The sequence below is a fragment of the Natrix helvetica genome (assembly GCF_964273705.1).
Source record: "Natrix helvetica genome assembly, chromosome: 3".
Lineage (NCBI taxonomy): Eukaryota > Metazoa > Chordata > Lepidosauria > Squamata > Natricidae > Natrix > Natrix helvetica.
In genome coordinates, this window is record NC_138549.1 from 92,624,084 (window position 1) to 92,644,593 (window position 20,510).

Here is a 20,510-nt window from a genome sequence, read left to right on the forward strand (position 1 = left end):
CTAAGCAAACAAACAAGAGCAACATAAATGTACGTTTACATTTATTCTAATGCAATTAAACAAAAGATAACAATCTCTCTTGTCTGTTACATATCAAGATGTAATGATATGAGGGAATGACCTTGGGATACAGGGAGAAAAGATGCAGCAAAGCAAACAGACAAATAAAGGGAAACAGCCTACAGTAAGAACATGGGCAAGGCAAGCGGCTCAGAAGAGACCCTCCCTAGTTTCTTGGGATGCAAGGGGGTTGGAAAGGAGAGAAATCTCAGATTTGCAAGATTAATGCAACTTTCCATTAAACTACAATTAGCTCATCTGGCTGTTTCCTCTGAGCTATCTTGCAGGGCTGACATACAGCAATTAATTCTGTCATTATTTACGTATCTATTTCAGTACATCTCAATTTTGAGAAGTTTAAGATGTGTTCCCAAAGCAACAACCTAAACAAGTTACAGAATCCTGTGTTTGCTAAGATCCTTTCTCTGTGGCTTCCTATCATCACGAAAAATATCTTCCACACAACAGGAAAAGGAAAAGATGATTTTTCTGGGCATGTGAATTCTGCATTCTTTGAGCATCTCCAGATAAATTACAGTTACTCAGGAAGAACTAGGCCACCTTAAACTGCTATGCCAACTCAGGAACGATATTACAGGAAGTTTCCATTTTCCTCAGTCCTACATATGATATGCTTGTCAGTTCTCTCCACCCTTCTCTGAGGAGAAATTCCCTTTAGGATGTAGATGAGGTAATATGTAATTTTCATATGCAAACCTGTAACAAGAGATGATTCTGTCCCAGAGTCTTTTATGCATACAGTCAGGATTTCCTGAGAATCTCAGGAGAGGTGTAAAGATTTTTAAACAGATTCTTTACGTTACCTTTTATATGGGTTGAAAAGCTACCCTGGTAAATGTGCTGATCACATAAATAAATTAATCACCAGCCCTGGGCACTTAGGCAGACAATGTACAATTATATTAAAATTAGGCAGTGACATGAGCTAACAGATATGCTGAATAATGGTGCTGTATCTACAGTAGGAAAGATGCGTACAAATAATAAGGCAGGCATTTAATTTCCTTCATCCATAATAAGCTTTCTAAGGGGTTTGAGAGTTTCTCAATACATTTGTTGGAAGCAATCAGAATATGACAATATAGTGTGTGTGTGTGCTTTTTACTTTTCAAGAACCCTGGGTTGAAATAAATGGTACAGCAAAGAGAAAGGAAATCTCTTCAAATGAGGTGAGATGATCCTGGTACTTAGTTACAGATTCAGGATTCCAGACAGAACGGATGGATTTTAGGGCAGAAAGCATTGAATTATCTCAGTGTTTCTCAACCTCAGCAATTTTAAGCCATGTGGACTTTAACTCTCAGAATTCCTCACTGCGGAATTCTGGGAGTTGGAATTCACACAGCCTAAAGCAGCATTCTGAGCAAAAAAAGCAAACAGAATATCAGATTCTTACCGCCTGTAGCCTTAGCAAAGTACTTTTGTTTTGGAGAAGGATAAATATTCTTGATAGTTAAGATTAATAAGGACACATCTGTTTAGCTCAGTAGTTCTCAGTCATTTCTTCACCACCATCCCTTTAAATACCTTTGGTGACCACGGGCCATGGCCACAGACCCCCAAGACCTAACTCAAGATTTCATCAAGGCTTCATGGACCCCTTGTGAAGACATGAGCCTCCCCAGGAGTGTGTGGACCACAGGCTGAAAACCACTGGTTTAGTTTTTTTAAATGAAATATCAAATTACATTGTTTTAAGGTAAAGGTAAAGCTTCCCCTCGCACATATGTGCTAGTCATTCCCGACTCTAGAGGGCGGTGCTCATCTCCATTTCAAAGCTGAAGAGCCAGCACTGTCCGAAGACGTCCCCATGGTCCTGTGGCCGGCATGACTAAATGCCGAAGGCGCACAGAACGCTGTTATCTTCCCACCAAAGGTGGCTCCTATTTTTCTCATTGCATTTTTACATTCTTTCAAACTGCTAGATTGGCAGAAGCTGGGACAAGTAACAGGAGCTCAGTCTGTTATGTGGCTCTCGGGATTCGAACCACCGAACTGCCAACCTTTCTGATCAACAAGCTCAGCGTCTTAACCACTGAGTCTCTGCGTCCCTTTACATTGTTTTACTCCTCAACTCCTCTAGGCATACAAGTTCCAGGTTTTCCTGGAAGTAGATTGAGGCCTATGTGACATTTTATTTGCATTCATTTGACAAGTTACAGGGTGAGCCTAAAGGAGACATAGCTTAACATTCCAGTGCACTATTCAATTCAGTGATACACATCCAATCTCCAGAGAATGGCTGGGCCCAAAACATTTATGGGATCTAAAGCAAAGGTCTCTGTATCTACATCTTACTGGAAAATTCAGCCTGTTGGCTTCTTGGAGAAGAAATGGTGAACTGAAAATGGTTCTGCTAAATGTGAAACCAATGACTGCAATGGAATGAAGAGATCAACTCTTCAAAATACCTCTCTGGAGAAGAGACGACTTGGGATCTCCCACAAGTGATCCAGACAATTGCACCTTGTGAGGACACCATAAGCCTATGGTCTCCAGTGGATGTATTGCTTTGGGAGATGAAAGAATGGCATATCCATCCAAACCACAGTCAAATCCTTGATGGACAGTGGATTTGCATGCTTCCTTTCCTAATCACTTTTTTAAAATTGCTTATTAAACTTTTAGAAACAAGTTTTTTTTTCAGTACTAGGTGAGTTTTTTCAATCCTAATGAAAAAAGTTTTAAATATGAGTTTAAACTTTTTAAAAAAATCATTTTTTTGAATAAACAAAAGAGAGAGAACTCTAATTTTGGAAAATTAAGAATGGACTAAAGGTCTGGATGAATTTGAAACAACACTTTGAAATTAATTTTAAGAATCCTTCCCATGGAAAAATGCTGTTGTTTTGAATTCTTAAAAAAGAATGAGAGGATGGGACTTTGAAGGGTGGACACCAGAGAGAACCAGAAGAACTAAGGATTACATTTAAAGGAGAAGTACTCTTAAATTTTATTTACTAATACAGAATGGAACAAAATACTTTAAAGTTGGAAAATTTTAACAAATGAAAATGAACAATGGATCCAGTAGTTAATGGAAGACTATTTACCATTATAGGTAGACTGAGTTTAAAAGATGATATGGAAGAGGAACAGGTTTTACCAGACAAGATTAAGGCTTATTTGAAGAAATAGGATACAAGAATGATATGGAGAAAGATGTGACTATATAGGATATACATATGAAACCGGCTGCTATTTTCATAATTAAATGGCTATACAAATAAGAAACTAATAGAGTGACTTGGATAACTTTCCCATCATATATTTATAACAAAACTTAAAGTTTTGAAGACTTTTGTGAAAAAGGAGAAAGAAAGAAAAATGAAACAAAATCAAATTGTAGGACATTGCTTGAAAGGATTAAAGGTCAAGATTGTTAAAAGTACAAGTAAGGAATATAATGTTTGTTTATTTGATCGAGGTTGCAAGAGATATATTGTTATTTCTGGTAATCCTTACTGGACCTTTGCTGAATGGACTGAATGGTGAGGCTTTAAGGATTTGTTTATAGATGAGAGTTGAAATATGAGAAGAAGAGAAAATTTGTTGTAGTTTAAGAGAAATTGATAATTTATTAAAAAGTGTTGTGATGAAGGGGGAACTCATTTCTCTATAAATTGTCATTTTCTTTACCATAATCTTATTTTTTGTTTCTTTTCTATTTTTCTTTTTTTTCTTTTTGTGCACCTTCTATTTTTCTTTTATTTTTGTTTTCTTGTATTAGTTTCATTAGAGCTGTAGTGGTGCGGTGATTAGAATGCATTATTGCAGGCTAATTCTGCCCACAGCCAGGAGTTCAATCCTGACCAGCTCAAGGTTGACTCAACCTTCCATTCTTCCCAGGTCGGCAAAATGAGGACCCAGATTGTTGGGGACAATATGCAGACATTATAAACCACTCAGAGAGTGCTGTAAAGCACTATAAAGCAGCACATAAATCTAAGTGTTATTATTATTGCTATTTCTTTAATTGTAATGCTTAATAACATTACTGTTTAAAAGCGGCAGCTTGTTCTATTTATTTTTTACAGAACTGTAGAATACATTATAAGGAAGGTGAGATCAGAGGTGCTATTCAGCAGGTTCTGACCAGTTGTGGAGAACTTGTAGCGGACATTTGAGTAGTTCAGAGAACTGATAAACACCACCTCTGACTGGCCCCGCTCCATTTATTCTCTGCCTCCCGAGTCCCAGCTGATTGGAAGGGAAAGTGGATTTTGCAGTAGCCTTCCTCTGGAGTGTGGTGGGAATTCAGATTTTACAGTATCCTTCCCCTGCCACGCCCACCAAGCCACACCCACCAAGCCATGCCCACAGAACCAGTAGTAAAAAAATTTAAATTTTAAGGGGAGAAGATGTCCCGCCTCACTTCAGTAGCCTTGAAGAAGATTCCACATTGCAGGATATTGGCAGAATGTCCCTTTGAAACCATTTCTTGTAGGTTTTTTTTGCTTTTGATTTGCTCCTGTGTGCATGCTTCTGATTCTGGTACCCCACTCCTTCCATCTTACCATTCTATATTAACTATAAATTTTCAGAAATACTGCAATAAAAGTATGAGTAGATATGTCAGAGAGGCAAACCAAGTTGTTTGACATAGTTTTTTCCTCTTTATTGTAGGGAAAAGTTACATTTGGTTAGATTTCCAAATCTAATGAAATTAAGACTGCAACATCCAGGACTCCCCAGTATAGTATGGTGTCTGGAACATTTAGAGTAGTGGCCCCCACTTTTTTGGGCACCAGGGACCAGTTTTGTGGAGAGACGTTTTTCTGTGGACAAGAGCGGGCGTGATTTCATGTGTTCCTTGCATCCTACAGATGGGGCTTTGTTTGCATGGACCAGTTTTTGGCATGCCCTGGCGCGGTGTCAGTCCACAGACTGGGGGTTGGGGACTCCTGATTTAGAGTGTAGTCCAAGACATCTGGTAGGCACTTGATGGGGAAAACCATATAAGAAAAAGTTATCTCCAGAACTCAGCACTATTTAAATGATAACTGCAGTTTGGTTTATCTCCTAGAAATTAGAAACTCAATGTCATATGAGAGTAAAGCATTTCCAGGTAACCAATAAAGACATTTTTTGTTGTAATATTATGTGGGAATGATAGACTGAAGAGCCATAGCCAAGCAAACAGATAAAGGGCAATTTGGCCTGCAACAGGAATGTGGAGGGAGCAAGTGGCTTACAAGAGACATTTTCTAATTTCTTTTACTTGTAGAAGAGATGGGTGGTGAGATAAGAGAGATGTACTTTCAGATTTGCAAGATACTGTTAATGTAAGCTTACAATAAAGTAGGGTTATCTTACCTTGCCATGTGTTCTATTTCCTCTCAGGTCAGTTTAATGTCATTTACTTTTTTTACTGTTAATCTTATTTTAGAAACGGAGATTGGGTTTTATGTATAGTAGCTTCATCCTTCCAATTCACCAAAAGCACTGAATAAATTAAGTTCAAAAGTTCAAAAGAACTCTGTGATTTGTATAAAAGGACAAGACCGAATAAATTTTCATTGGAGGAAACAAATGATGAATGCTAAATGCATACTTCATAGAAACCCTCCTTTGATGTAATTCCTTTTGGAAAAAACTAACCTTTGCAGAAGAGTGATAGAACGGGAGGAAGGATTTGAGATTGACACTCGTGAACAATTGATGTTACATTAAAAGGAACTATGCTATTTTTATGGTGGTAGTGTAAGTCAACCGAGCAAAATTAAAAGTCATCTATTTTTGTATAATATGGCAGTAAGACCTGCGTATGCTGCAAGAAAAAGGTAATTGATATATTCAAGAAACAATAACGGCAATAGACGAAGTATTAACTTACTCTAAACATCTGTGGCACTTTTAATAGTCCGAGCTACAGTTTTCCAAAGAAATAATATAGATTTGTTCAGGAGCTTCACTATCAAGGTGGAGTTGCTCCTTAGGCAGGAGATGCCAAGCGGCAAAAAGCAATGCAAATTGTTGGAGGACAAATCTTATGTGTCGCATGGCTGTCCATTATCCCTCTAAATTAACAGCCTGATGCAGCTGCAACAGACCATACTATATAACGACATGTGCTTTGCTTCAACTGTCTATTCTGGTTAATGCTATGTGTAGGCCCCATCTTGTCCTTTTGTCTTAAGCAGCAAATTTCCCTGGCCCAATCCTTTCAATTCTAGCTGCCAAAGATGAAGAGTGTCTGCTTCATCCACAATCTTTCCATGGGTATTCAAAGAAGCTTTAAAATTGGGTATGGCAGCTATGTGTTTAGAGCAGGCTTCCCACCATCTCTTCCACTATTGGGATGTATTTGTTCACACACTATTCCAGGAGGGAGTGGAAGCGTGAGAAAAATGGGACAAGGGCCAGGGCAGAACCTAGGGCAGCTTCCTTGCTCAGGCATTGGCATAGCTTAAGTAATGAATACATAACAAATGCATCAAACCTTTGGAGGGAATCTGGATGCACATTAAGCAATCTTCCTTTAACATCTTGAAGCAGTCTAGTTGAAGGTGTAGATAGAAGAGATATTCCCTGCTTTAAAAACCTAGGTTTTCCCCCAGGCCTTGGGTTAAATGGATGACTTGAGTTGATGCGGGATATGGATAGATGGTTTTATTTATTTGTTTGTTTATACATTTATTTGATTTTTATCCTACCTTTATTACTTTCAAGAATAATTCAAGGCAGCAAAGATATCTAATATTCTCTTATCCTCCTATTTTCTCTACATCAACAATCTGTGAGGTCGGTTGGGCTGAGAGAGAGTGACTGGCTCAAGGTCACCCAGCCAGCTTTCATGCCCACCATACTATTGTTCTTTTAATTTGGTGTAGCTGGCCAGATTTGGGCAACCTAGAAATTCAAACAAACAAATAAATAGCAATAGCAATAGTACTTAGACTTATATACCACTCATAGTACTTTACAGCCCTCTCTAAGCGATTTTACAGAGTCAGCATATTGCCCCCAATAATTTGGGTCCTCATTTTATTGACTTCGGAAGGAAGGATGGAAGGCTGAGTCAACCTTGAGCTGGTGAGACTTGAATTGCTGGCAGCCAGCAGTCAGCAGAAGTAGCTTGCAGTACTATATTCTAACCACTGCGCCACCATGGCTCATAAGGTTGAAAATGTGAGTTAAGGGACAGAATACACCCATAATGTGACATAGTCCCATCTTTCTTACATCTTGTGTGATCAAAATTTGAACATTCTTGGTAAAATAAGATGATTCCAAACATATATGGATACAAATTTGTTTGAACCAGCTTATCTCTCTGTTGCTTTAATGCTAAACTGAATGGATGAAAAATATGAGTTTATGTGCTTGCATTTCTTTATTTGAACTAGCTTATCTCTTGTTGCTTTAATGCCAAGCTGTATGGACAGAAAAATGTGAGTTTGTGTGTGTGTGTGGTTTTTTTTCTCTTTATTGCAGCCTAACGAGGTAGAATATGTGAATTCTGAATATGGAAAGAACGCAGTGAGAATCCTGTACGTTAGACGGGAAGGCCAGGTACACTGCATTAAAGAACTGGCCATCTCTGTACACATCAGACTCAACACTGTGAATGAATACTTGAATGCCGACAACTCGAGAGTCATCCCTACAGACACCATAAAGAATACAATTGAAGCACTGGCCAAATGCAACGGGGTAGGTTGCAAAACCATTCATCTTATCTTATAGCTAGAATTGGATTGCATTTCTTCTTTTTTGTCATTTATATAATCCATCTTCAGACAAAGCAATAAACAAAAAGATGTGGTGCTATTATACAGGAGAAAGTTTCTAAATTAGATGTGGTAGCATTTTGTGTTACCTGGCTTGGGCTTTCTAACAAAAACTCAAAAACGTACCTTGGTTGTCTAATGTGCAGTTCTTATAATTATGATATATAAATTTTTAAAATGGATCATCACTAATATTTGTATAACAAGACAAAATGTTCAGGTTTTAAATAATTCAGAATTCAAAGAGCAGCAGGATACAGATAACAAATTATGAGATGCTGTCTTTTTTATAATACGAGATCTGTACAAACTTCAGATAAACAAAAAGGAATGAAATGAACTGAAGGCAGAAGATTTAAAGTAACCAAGGGGTTTTAGTTCTATGAACTCAGGATTCATTGATCTTTTTAAAAAAATCCTATATAAAATTTACTTCTATTTTTTTTTAAATGCTAAGGATTTCAACAATAGCTTATAAAGGCCAGTGGGTGGTTACGAGTTATAGTTCATATTTTGTGGATGTCATAATTTTTCATGAAAATTGCCAGTATGACAAATCTGTTATGATGCATAAGGTAAAACCTTAATTCTAAACACTGATTTGAAGATTGAACTTGATCGTATCTAACATCTTTTCCCTTTAGATCAAAACAATAGAGGAGTTTGGGCTGGATATCTGCAACCACTTCATTAATACCTTTTGCCACGTGGTGTATTGCAATGCCTTTATCCAAGAGGTTCCTTGGCAGCGCCTAGAAAAGGTATAGTGAAGCATACATTTGAGCCACATTCCTTGCACAAAGCTAGGGAAGGGACAATGACAGGGAAGAAATATGGTGTATTATGAGGGCAGGGAAAGTTTTAGAAGGAAATAGCTTGGCAAGGAGAGCAACAGTTCACGTTGAGTGAGCTCTTTCATTTATTTTTATGAATTCCAACTGCAAAGTCACATGGTTCATTTGCAACTTCAATATGTCATCCTTAATTTCTAGGACAATACTCCCCATGCCCATGCTTTTCTCTACAGTTCTGAAGGAATTCGATTTTGTGAAGTGGAACGGACTCAGGACAGTAAGGAAATGATTTCAATTCTTTTAGTAGAACATTAGGTTCATATTTGCAATGGTAGCTTGTAAACAAAATAAATCCACTTGTGTTATTCTTGAAGACCAGAGCCAATATAAAAAAGCAAGTAACAAAGCAAATACAGACTTGTACCTTTTTCTTGAATATATAAAGTCTGTTCTTCCATTCTCAGCAGTGAAAGCTTCCCTGTGTGACTTAGGCTGTCAACTTTCTCTCAGCTCAATGTACCAGTGGTGGGTTTCAATTTATTTTACTATCAGTTTTCTCGTGCACTTGTGCGCACTCGCACAATGCTTCTGTGCATGTGTAGAAGAGTCCGGGCGAGTGGGCAGAGCCTCCTGCCACCGCCACTACTGGTTCGTCCGATCCGGGGCAAACCGGCAGAACCCCACCTCTGCAATGTACCCCATAAGGTTGCTCGCCTGGGAAAAAGTTGGAAGAGATATTGCAATGCATTCTGCCTTGAGCTGGGAAACCAACCAACCAACCAAATCATTCAATCACCCAAACAATATACAGTATCATAACCCTGTATCTTGTTGCAATATCTACAAGTCCTTCTGAAGCTGCCAGTAACATACTATTTATCTAGTATGACAATTTTAATATAGGTAGTCCACAACGTATGATTCTAATTGTACCTGGAATTATGGTCCTACATTGTTGTGGGTCACCAAGTGACTGAACCCAATTTTGCAATCTTTTTAGCAGAGGTTTTAAGTGAATCAATTTTATCCAATGAGTGGGGTTTTTTTACCAGAAACCAGAAGTAAAAATGCCATTGCAAGACTGTGGGATGTTGCAAATGGCTGTAATGGGAAGCCAGGTGCCAAACACTCAAAATAGGATCATGTGTCCATTGTGTGCACGCGTATGTGTCTATAGGGCAATTGTAACTTCAAAATTGACTGGAAGTAGCTTTTGGGAGGTTTGTTGTAACTTCGAATGGTCGTTAAGTGACCAATCGTAAGTCAAAGATTGCAACTTTGAAAGTGTAAGGCTTGTAATCTTTTAAAATGCTATTTTACATTATGAAATAATTTAGTTCTTAAAGATCAATAAGTCTGGATATCAATGAAAAAATAAACATAAGTGAACATATCAACTGCACGTGGGCAATAGAATCCACAGCAGGCTACAGCTCCTTTTAGTGACAATTACTCTGCAGTGGTAATATTTGAAATTAGATCTGAACTAAACATTTGGATCAATCCAGAGCATGTTGAATGTTCTCAATCCCTATAACTTTTTGAAGCTACAATAAAGTTGGAGCTTTTAAGAAAAATGATGTTGCATTAAGGATATTTGTTTTGATCCACTAGGCCTCTTCATAAAAAAAAGAAAGAAAAAGAAACAGGGCAAATTTTGATCCGTTGAATCAAAGCGAAAGGCCTCAGCGCCTATACAAATTAATCCAAATATGCCATGCTAAAATGACACGCAGATTTCCTTATAAACTTATTTGGCCCCCAGGCACCCATTATTAGACTTCACAATCAAGAATATAATACATTTTAAAAATTTGAGTTCCCAAGAATGTTCGGTTTTTCAGCCAGCCATATAATAGCGCAGTTCAATGCATGCTTAATTGGAAATAAATTTCATTGTCCTGGGCTGCAAATTGATCTGCAGCTATCACTGCATCTTTAAGGGAAAAAAGCTCTATATGTAACTGTGGGACATCATGTCTTATATTAAAATCAATTTATGCTCTTCCTCTCCTAGAAACTCCAATTGTTTTTTCTGGCATTAAGGATCTAAAACTTATGAAGACAACCCAATCTGGATTTCAGGGCTTTCTTAAAGAAAAATACACCACACTTCCAGAAAGGATAGACAGAGTGTTGTCGGTGGAAACACTCATCAAATGGTGCTATGGTGAATGCTTGGAAGGCCTTGATTATGATTCCATATGGTAAGTAAAAAAAATTTGTATGGATTCTCCTATAAGTAATGGGGTCTCTGCAATTTCTTTACAGTGGAGGAAAGGGCTTACATAAAATAAGACTCAAACTAGCAACAAATGAGATCTCTTGCTAAGGAGGTTGTGATAACTTAACTTAACTTTATTGGATTTCTAGACCGCACCTCTCTCAAAAGAGACTCGGGGCGGTGTACAGTCATATTAAAATAGTTAGACAATAAATATACATGTTATAAGTATACAATAAATAAATTAAACATAGGACTGGAGGAGGTAGTAGAAATTCCCTGTACAATTTAGTTAAGTTAGATTAAAATTTTTAGAAAATTTAAAAAAGTTAAAAACATTAACCTTAAAAGCTATCCCAAATAAAATATCCGCCAGGAGGTAAGAGTAGAACTATAAGTGGGCCAGGCCGGCTAGTCGGAACAAAATACCATACCATGGAATAAAATACCATACAGGTAATCCTCGACTTACAACAGTTTATTTAGTGACTTTTGACCATTTTTCACATTTATGACTGTTGCAGCATCCCCATGGTCACATGATCAAAATTCAGACAATTGGCAACTGACTCATATTTATGACGGTTGCATCTGTCATAATCATTTGTTGAGACTTTCTGACAAGCAGAGTCAATGGGGAAGCCAGATTCACCTAACAACCGGGTTGTTAACTGAAAAACTGCAGAAATTCACCTGTGATAAGAAAGGTTGTACGGTTCACTTAACAACTAAGGCAAACTCACTTAACCAATGTTTCACTTAACAACATAAATTTTGGACTCAGTTGTGGTCATGAGTCAAGGACTACATATATTTGAGGATCATTTTAACTCACAGTCTTGACTTAATTTTTCAAGGGTCTTGTGTTTTGACTCCATTTCTTTTAAAATAATTTTATTAGATTTTTTTTAACACGAAAAAGATCAAAAACTTACAGAAAGAAATAATAAAGGAAATAAAGAACAAAGCCAAAAGTACAGAAAGAAAGAAAAAGAAATATAAAGAAAGAAAAGGAAAGTTAAAGAAATATAAACATTTTCTTTTATAACAATTGTAAGTGTACATTTAAATTAACCTTTTTCTCTAAGGTCACATAACTTTCACTTTTTCCTATTATCTATTAAGTTTTTGAATCATCAAACCCATATATCATAATTTCAATTTTTTTTTCTGTCTCAGGCAAAAAGTCCAAAAGGGCTTTCCAATCAGCATTACAATTAATCAATGTCTTTCTCTCTATTCAAAGTTGTCAATTTTACTATTTGAAGACGTTCTATCATCTTCACCATTTACTCTTCCATTGTGGGTATTGTCACATCTTTCTGCCATTGTGCATATAAAAGTCTTGCGCTTGTGTTGGATCTAGACTAATCAAAGTTTATTTTATTTAATTCCATTATTTTTAATGAATTATCATATGTGCTCTGCAGTGGGCTTATCCTCTATAGTTGTAAAGGCACCGACATTATAAAAGCAATTCTATGATTTTACTAGTTTTGATTGCAGTATAAATGTGCATTTCTTTTGTTTGCTAAAGCCCACTTTCATTCAATCGGCTGAGCACCAAAATATTACAGTTTGCAAATCTTACTTCTGCTTTTGCTCCCAGATATTGCATTGATCATTCCCTTTCTCCCAGCCTCATAGTAATTTTTGAATCTGTTGTTTTTAAAACATTACACTGTCTGTGATTTCTACTGTATAGAATAGATGAGGTTAGGATTATCCACAGTTCTAGATTGCTGTATTCTAAAATGGTTGGATTTTTTTGTATTTTGATGGTTGTACTCAGACTGTAAATATGCAAACTTTCTTTAAGATAAATTATAACATGACTATAAGGCTAAGTCCTTTAATTCTCCATTAGTATGTGTCTGCCAATTCTTATGACCAAAGAAAACGCTTCTCTAAGAGAAGCATTACATGTTACTGAAACCTTATTGTGAAGTATATAAGATTACAAACACCATCATAATCAACAACTTGTATGCCACCCAACTCCCAAAGACTCGTATTTTTATACTGCAGTTTATTTTGAGTGCTTTGACTAATTTTCCATCAAGAATTTGCTCAGCTCCCTGGTTATTTGGCTTCAACAATGCTACAGTATGTCATGTTTCCCAGTTAGTCCCACTCATGACTAGATGTGGTTACAGTAGAACCTCAGGTCACGAACGCCTCTGTCCATGACTAAATCGAGTTCCGACCAAAAAAAATCACATTTTTTTTTACTGCGGCCAATTTCCCCTTCCACACCATTTTTTTGTAGGTGCCAAATTTCCAAGATTAGGTTCAGGACATGACCAAATTGTTTGTGACTAAAGTTATGGAATGAATTATGATCATGGCAGAAGTTCTACTGTATGTGGAGTGTCTGAGGATTTTAGACACACACACACACACACACATATATGTTGTATTTGTACTGATAAATAAATAAAGGGAGACTAGTATAGATCTATTTCGAGCTAATTAGCTCTCATCAGCTAGCCATACCTTTACTGGGATTTGAACCTGGGCTGTATTATATCTTAGGCAGAAGTCTTAGCCACTAAGCCACAGGCTCGCCTCCTTATCAGTTGAGCCAGGGAAATAGGTATGTATTTGTGTTACAACCCCTGGTATGTCTAAATATGGGAGGAAGGTCACTACTCCATATATATATATATATATATATATATATATATATATATATATATATATATATATATATATATATATATATATATATATATATATATATATATATATATATATATATATATATATATATATATATATATATATATATATATATATATATATATATATATATATATATATATATATATATATATATATATATATATATATATATATATATATATATATATATATATATATATATATATATATTGTCATCTCTTGATTTCCTTAGTGTGCAAATTACTCCAGTATTTATAAACATTACAGGCACAACACACAAAGTTGGCCAACAATGCCCATGTGCGTTGCCTTGCGCAGTGTGGATTTTATCCGTTGCAGTTTGAGTCCAAATGTTGTATGTTTTTTTCACCTTTAAAGGAGAACTGCCCACGAAAGTGTCCTTGATGCTTTTGCTGGGCCACCAGAAACAGGTCATTACTCACCATCTTACCAGAAGACAGTCAACTGTATTCAGACATACATTCTGGAAAGAATCCAACAGGCTAGTAGCTTTATCTCATTTGGGGCTTTCAGTGTATTATGCTATGTTATAGTTATATGTTTATATATATATAATATTCTGTAATTAGCATTTTCAGGAAATGAAAGCTTATTTCCAAAGAAATGCTGACCATACTGTATCTTAAGATGAATTTGATCATTGAGGTATGGAGCCTGTTACATATTGACAGGAGAGAAATAGGTTCCACCAAGGTCCTCCATTCTGGCGGGAAAATACTGAAAGCCAATTGGCTGAGCCTTCTGACAGCTCCCTATAAAAGGGCTAGCTGTCAGACAGGCCAGCGCTGGATCTGTACATAATTGCTGAATAAAGAGCTGTTGTTGTCACTGAAGCCTGAGCCCTGTCTCATCCGTCCACCCTATCTAACAGAGCCCTTTTTTTTTTAATGATTCCCAAAGAAATTGCTCACCCTTCCTATTTAAGGGCCAAACACCTTTAGGGAAGTATGGAATGTATGCACTTGAAAGACAGACCATTTCCCCATCTACTTTATAAAAGAAGGTTCTTCATCTTAGACTGGCTTAAAATAAAGCATAGTAGCAGAGGTTTTTCTACCTAATTTGTTTTGGTGAAATTGTCCTACATTCAGGATCACTTTTCTTTTGGGTAAATGCCATAAATTAAAACCCAGTCCATTACAACTAAGAAATGACAAATATGAATCCTGTTGCCATGCAAAAAAAGAATACTTTACTGTATGTATCCAAACGAATGCTATCTCAGTATGAAAATAGATTCGATCCACTGAAATGTTGGCAAGGTTAATGTTTTTTTATAAGTGGAATTTCAGTCACTGAAAATACCTTGCTGCTGGTAGCTGGCAGCCTGAATTCTGAATAAAGTTTACTTGGAGAAGAATATCTGATTGGCCAGTGTAGTGTAATAATCAATGATGATGGACTAGATCAGTAGAAACCCAAGTTCAAGTCACTCTCAGGTATGAAATCTCACTGTATGTCTGTGGCTAGCCTCAGCTCAGCTCAGTTTCCAGGCTGTGGGGAATAAAATGAAGGGAGAACTCATTGGAATCTTTCTTGAACTCTGGAAGGAATGGCAGGATATAAATTTAAGTAATTAAAATAAAATATTTCCTATAATTCAAGAAACTGTCAAACACAAAAACTATAAATATCAGGAGTCAGTCTACTTTATTGAGTTTATCTGTTATGTTAAATCTGTATATATGATTTCTTTATAAGTCATACTGATATTTTTGTATTTTTAGATTGAAGAGGTAGAAGTGATCCTGTCTAACATCCACTATTCGGTGACAAATTTAGAAAAACTGGGAATATGCAATGACAAAGAGGTGAAAATTACTTTTTCTTGATCATCCAAACTACGGTATTTATTATTGTGGATTGTGGACTGGGAAGAGTGGGATTATTTAATACAAATTTAACTGAGCTTACTTTGGGTCAAAGTAAGTGAGCCTCCAAAGCAAAGTGAACCACACACACACAAATGTTATTCAGACAATTATACCTTTCTGACACCAAGATTTCCTGACACCGGAAGGAGACAATCATGCAAGTTATTTGAAGAAGTGGAAGAATTCCTTCTCAAGATCTGAATTTACAGGAGTAAACCTGAACAATCTTGAAGCCAACAAAAGATTAGCCCAGATTATCTCCTCTTTCCATCTATTTGTTGAGTTTATTCCACTAGCTACCTGGTCTGATTACATCTGAAAAATGATTATTATTCAATGAAGCACAACCCTGACATTTTTATTAATAATCTAGCCCTTTCCGAATTACCAGAGTCACCCAAGAGGGGAAATTAACTGTACACACCAGTTTTATTTTATTATTTATTTTCAGTATTTCTAGACCGCCCCCTCTCCCCGAAGGGACTCGGGGCGGTGTACAGGTGTGTCATTAAAACGAATACAAAAGACGAATATCCCATACCCTTAAAAACGAATTAAACCTCATACAACTGTACAAAAAGTAAAAATTAAATTAAAAACAACTAAAAGTATACCCCTAGAAAATTTAAAAAATGCAGGCTTGAGGAATTAAAATTGGGAATTAGGAATTAGGCCAGGCCGGCTAGATTGAACAGTTAGATCCTTTGTGTGACTATGCAGGAAGAAACATTGTCCTGCTTTCTCTTGTGATAATAATGAGTGCTTAAGTTAGAGACCAATGATTCAAATGTATGCATCTTTCCTTTCCAGATTTTTACACCCCAGGAGACACCATTTGGTGCTTGTGCATCCACGCTGCGTAGGAAGGATTGTTCAAAGAACCTGCATCATATTCCAGTAGACTGCAAGCCTCGTTGCTCTATTGGGTGGAAATTTAGCCGTGGAATTTACTGAAGACCCAGTTCTTTTCTGAGAATATGATATTACGTAATACTGAAATCATAGCAGCAAACATTACTTACTCAGACAATAACCTATCATCAGATTTGTACTTCTTAGATTTATAAAATTACAATCCAACATGTTCTACCGTCAAAGCTAGAGGCTATTCAAGGAAACCTGTAACATGATAGGTTAGTCACACTTGCATCTTTGAAGCTTTCCTTGTTTTATACCATGTTATCCCCTTAAACAATAATAGATCAACAACAAATCTGAGATAAGCTTTCTTTAATCTGCTACCCCCCCCCCCAAAAAAAAATCTAGGAACTATTTGTAAGCCTCCCAGAGTCATTTTATCAGTGAGTTGGGTGGCATAGAAATTTAATAAATACATAAATAAAACCCCTTTTCATTTTAGATTTCATCCTTTGTAGTAGGATTGCTTGGAAAAAAAGTTGTCAAGAATTTCAGTCTTTCAGAACAGGGATTTTCATCATAGGCAATATTGAACAAATTTATTTAAATGTTTTCATTTATCATTCCTTTCCTTATTAAGATATAAGTAGTTTTCAAGTTTCTCTTGCTTTCTATGTTCTTTAGAGTTAAGCATTCTAAACTGGAAGAAATAAAAATGTCTGTAGCAATGGGTAAAGAATTTCTAGGTGCCTCCTCTGCAATAGGTCTTTTCTTCATTTACGGTTCTCAAGACAGCAGAGAAATATTTTTACCAACACCTTTAACACCTGCTTTTTGTTGGGAAATATATATTAATGTTGTATTCTTATGAAATAGAAGAGGTTGATTAATGTGACCTATTTGGGGGAGGGGGAATTATTGGCCACTTTACAATTTGGGGACACACTCACTCTAAAATAAAATCTACACATTACTATTAAAAAGTATGAAAACTGTCTTATCAACAAGGTTTTTAATAAGAAAGCCCAGAAGATTCTCCAAAATATGAGTTAATTAATATCAAATAGCATCATCATCTTTTCTGTTGTTCAAAATTTGACTGCATAAATTAATTGTTTTTTTCCCTATCCTATCTTTCAACTAGAGAATTACTAGAATTAATATTAGAATGTCTCAAATGTCTTGTTTCCTTACTATCAGTTTTTGGGTTCTAAGGTTTCTAAATTTCTAGTTCTTTTAAGGGTGAATAAAGAGCAAAGACAAAAACAAATCAAATCTGTTTATTCAATTAAATATGAAACTCTGTAAGTATCAAAACATAAACATATTCTAGAGCCATACAGTTCCTTTTCTTGCAGATGAAAGCAATGGAGTTGAGCCGATGAACTTTTTATTTAGTCTATGGCATTGGTACATGAAAGCCAAGAGTCTATAATATTATTACAGAGTAGTAGTTTGGCTGCCTAAGATTATTCATTTGTTCAGTTCACACTCATGCACTATCTAGGATGTGCCACAGGGAGCAAACTAGCTCTGCCCCCAGAGAAGCCAACAGCATTCCGCAAGTATGTTAGTATAATCCGGAACTTTTTCCTCCACCAGCTTTTGCTTCACATTCAGGCCAGTGAGTACGGCACACTGGTTGGTTTTTTGCTTCTGCTGTTAATCCCATCGGAGTGGTACCTATTTATCTACTTGCATTTGCATGCTTTTGAACTTTCAGGTTGGCAGAAAATGAGGTGAGTGACAGGAGCTCATTCCATCACGCATTGCTAGGGCTCAAATTTCTGCGCTAGGGAGCGGAGAGACCCGACCTTCTCCAACTGACAAATCCAGCATCTTTAAGATGCTGAGCCACCATGCCTCTAGCTGATGAACTGAACTGAACCATAGTAGACAAATGGAGACAGGCCATACAGGGTATTGTGTTTTTGTTTGATATTCACCTCTCCCTTTCCACGATGAAATTTTGATGTTGTGTACCTTGAAAGGTGAGAATAGCCATCATTCCCTTGTTATGCTGACTCTGTAAACTGCTTAGAGAAGGCTGTAAAGCACTGTGAAACAGTATATAAGTCTAAGTGCTATTGCTATTCTCATTTCAAGTCTTGGAAGACCTGCTGATAACAAATGTTTTCTCCTGCATTGAAGCCCTTGGTCTTAAATGGAAAAGAAAAGAGTGAGTGGGATTCCTTCACAGCAAGAAAGCTTTGAAAGATTGGAGCAAGACAAGAGAGGTATCCTATAACTTACTAGGTGTGCTGTGAGCAGTCATTGCCTTGGTTCCTGGGCTCAGCATTTCTCTGATGACATTGGCCCTGAAATAGTCCATTGGGTAAGAAGGGCCAACACATGCTTAGAAATAACTTTCCATAGTGTATCTACTCATATTGCTGCTAAGCAGCCTGGGTACACAACTGGAGACTCCATGACTTGCGTGTATCCTCCAAAAAGTTGCCATTGTAAGTTTCAAAACAATGGGGGGGGGGGAATAGTAAGTGCCTAGAACTTACTATTAACTATATTTAGCTAATTTAAATCAGCTTTATATATGATCAAAAGCATGTTAGTGGTTATGGCATCAGGCTAGAAACCAAGAGACGGTGAGTTCTAGTCCCACTTTTGCCACAAAACCAACTGGGTAATCTTGGGCTAGTCACTTTGTTCAGTCGTAGGAAGGAGGCAATGGCAAACCACTTCTGAAAAACCTTTTCAAGAAAATTGAACGGAAGAACAAACTGAATTAAGGATTAAATTTTTATCAGGCCACACATATAGTTTCAGCCAATACCCAATGATCTGGGACTACACATTTCAAACATGGTTGACTACAGTGTGCAATCAAAGCTCACCTTAGTGAAAAATTCTAACAAGTACAGTGATCTCATTTATATGTAACACACTGGTCCAGAATGGGTAAAATAGCCAATTTGGATGTCTTGAAGCCTATACAAACAAAGAGTTTATATTACAAGATTGTTCTAAGGCAAAAGTTACATTAGCATTCTGAACTTTGCTGACACGACCTCTCAAAAGCTCCCACGTTCTTACCAAATCAAAAAGCAAAACACACACTCTCTCTCACACACGGCAGCCTCTGGCTGAGTCCAGTCCAGCAAAATAAAGGAACAGGGAAAGGAGTCCACAAACCAAGGAACAAACAATGAATCCACGAACCAAGGAACAAGCAATGAGTCCACAAAGTCAGGAACAAGGTACTGAGTCCACAAGTAAGGAAGAAGCAATCAATCCTGCAAGCTCCAACTGTCTGTATCAGCACACTAAACTCCACCAATTCAGCATTTGTTCCCGACAGTGTCTCCTTAAATCTCAGTTCCCAGGTGTGCCTTGTGAAGAGGGATGGGGTGCTCTCCTCCCGAGTCATTGGGTCAGCCTGTGCTGTTCTAGCCTTCTCTCCACTCTCCGTGCTCAGGTATCAGGAGGGGGAGGTCCTTGCTCATCGCCTGAGCACTGTCACTTATGTCCACTTCTTGCCCTCTCTTGGCCATTCTGCCCCCGTTCCTCCTTGCTAACAAGCCGTCCCAATCCTGAAGGGCCCTGGGCTGACCTGGCCTGCTCCGCTCCACATTCCTCTGAAACCAATGAAGCCACTCCCTCGATCTCCATGGGCTCCAGCTCTGGCTTGTTTTTCTCCACAGATTCAGGCTCCAATGGGGGCATGACAGGACACTAAGGAGAAAACATTTATGAACTGCATTTGCCCTGATTTTCCTCGGTCCTCAATTTATCCTCATCAAAATCCTGATATAACATGGGCTGTTTGTATATATGAATGTTATCACTCAAAAATCATTTCATAGTGTTATAGTTGATCTCCTAACCCAGTGTTGACGAACCTTTTCAGCACCGAGTGTCAAAACTCAGGAGCGCACGCACAGGCGCTGGGGAGCATTGGAAACTGGAAGAGCAACTCCCGGGTGTTCATGTGTGGTATGCGCATGTACGCCTGTCTCCTGGTCTTCCGGTTTCTGGTGTGTATGCACATGTGAAAACCAATTAACCAGTGTGCATGCGCATGCAGGAAACCAGAAGCTAAACTTCCCGACACACACATGCATATCAGGGAACTGCTCTTCCAGTTTCTGGGGCTCCTGTGTGCGCCAAGACCAGATGGAACCCAGGAGAACAACGGACGACGGTTAGCACCCCTGGAGTGATGACTCTGCATACCACTTCCGGCACGTGTGCCATAGGTTCACCATCACGGTTCTAACCACTA

At 37.4% G+C, this 20,510-nt stretch overlaps 1 protein-coding gene across 1 annotated transcript in view; it reads left to right on the forward strand.

Moving 5' to 3' along the window:
- Window positions 1-16,432, forward strand: part of LOC309388895 (uricase-like) — a 48,287-nt gene extending 31,855 nt beyond the window's left edge. Inside the window, exons 2-8 of the mRNA XM_081946635.1 lie at window positions 7,519-7,737; window positions 8,459-8,575; window positions 8,807-8,885; window positions 10,626-10,815; window positions 13,896-14,019; window positions 15,266-15,349; window positions 16,223-16,432. Of these exons, the coding sequence (XP_081802761.1) occupies window positions 7,519-7,737; window positions 8,459-8,575; window positions 8,807-8,885; window positions 10,626-10,815; window positions 13,896-14,019; window positions 15,266-15,349; window positions 16,223-16,366 (957 nt within the window). The 3' untranslated portion in view covers window positions 16,367-16,432. The remainder of the gene's footprint in view (window positions 1-7,518; window positions 7,738-8,458; window positions 8,576-8,806; window positions 8,886-10,625; window positions 10,816-13,895; window positions 14,020-15,265; window positions 15,350-16,222) is intronic.
- The last annotated feature ends 4,078 nt before the right edge of the window (window positions 16,433-20,510 follow it).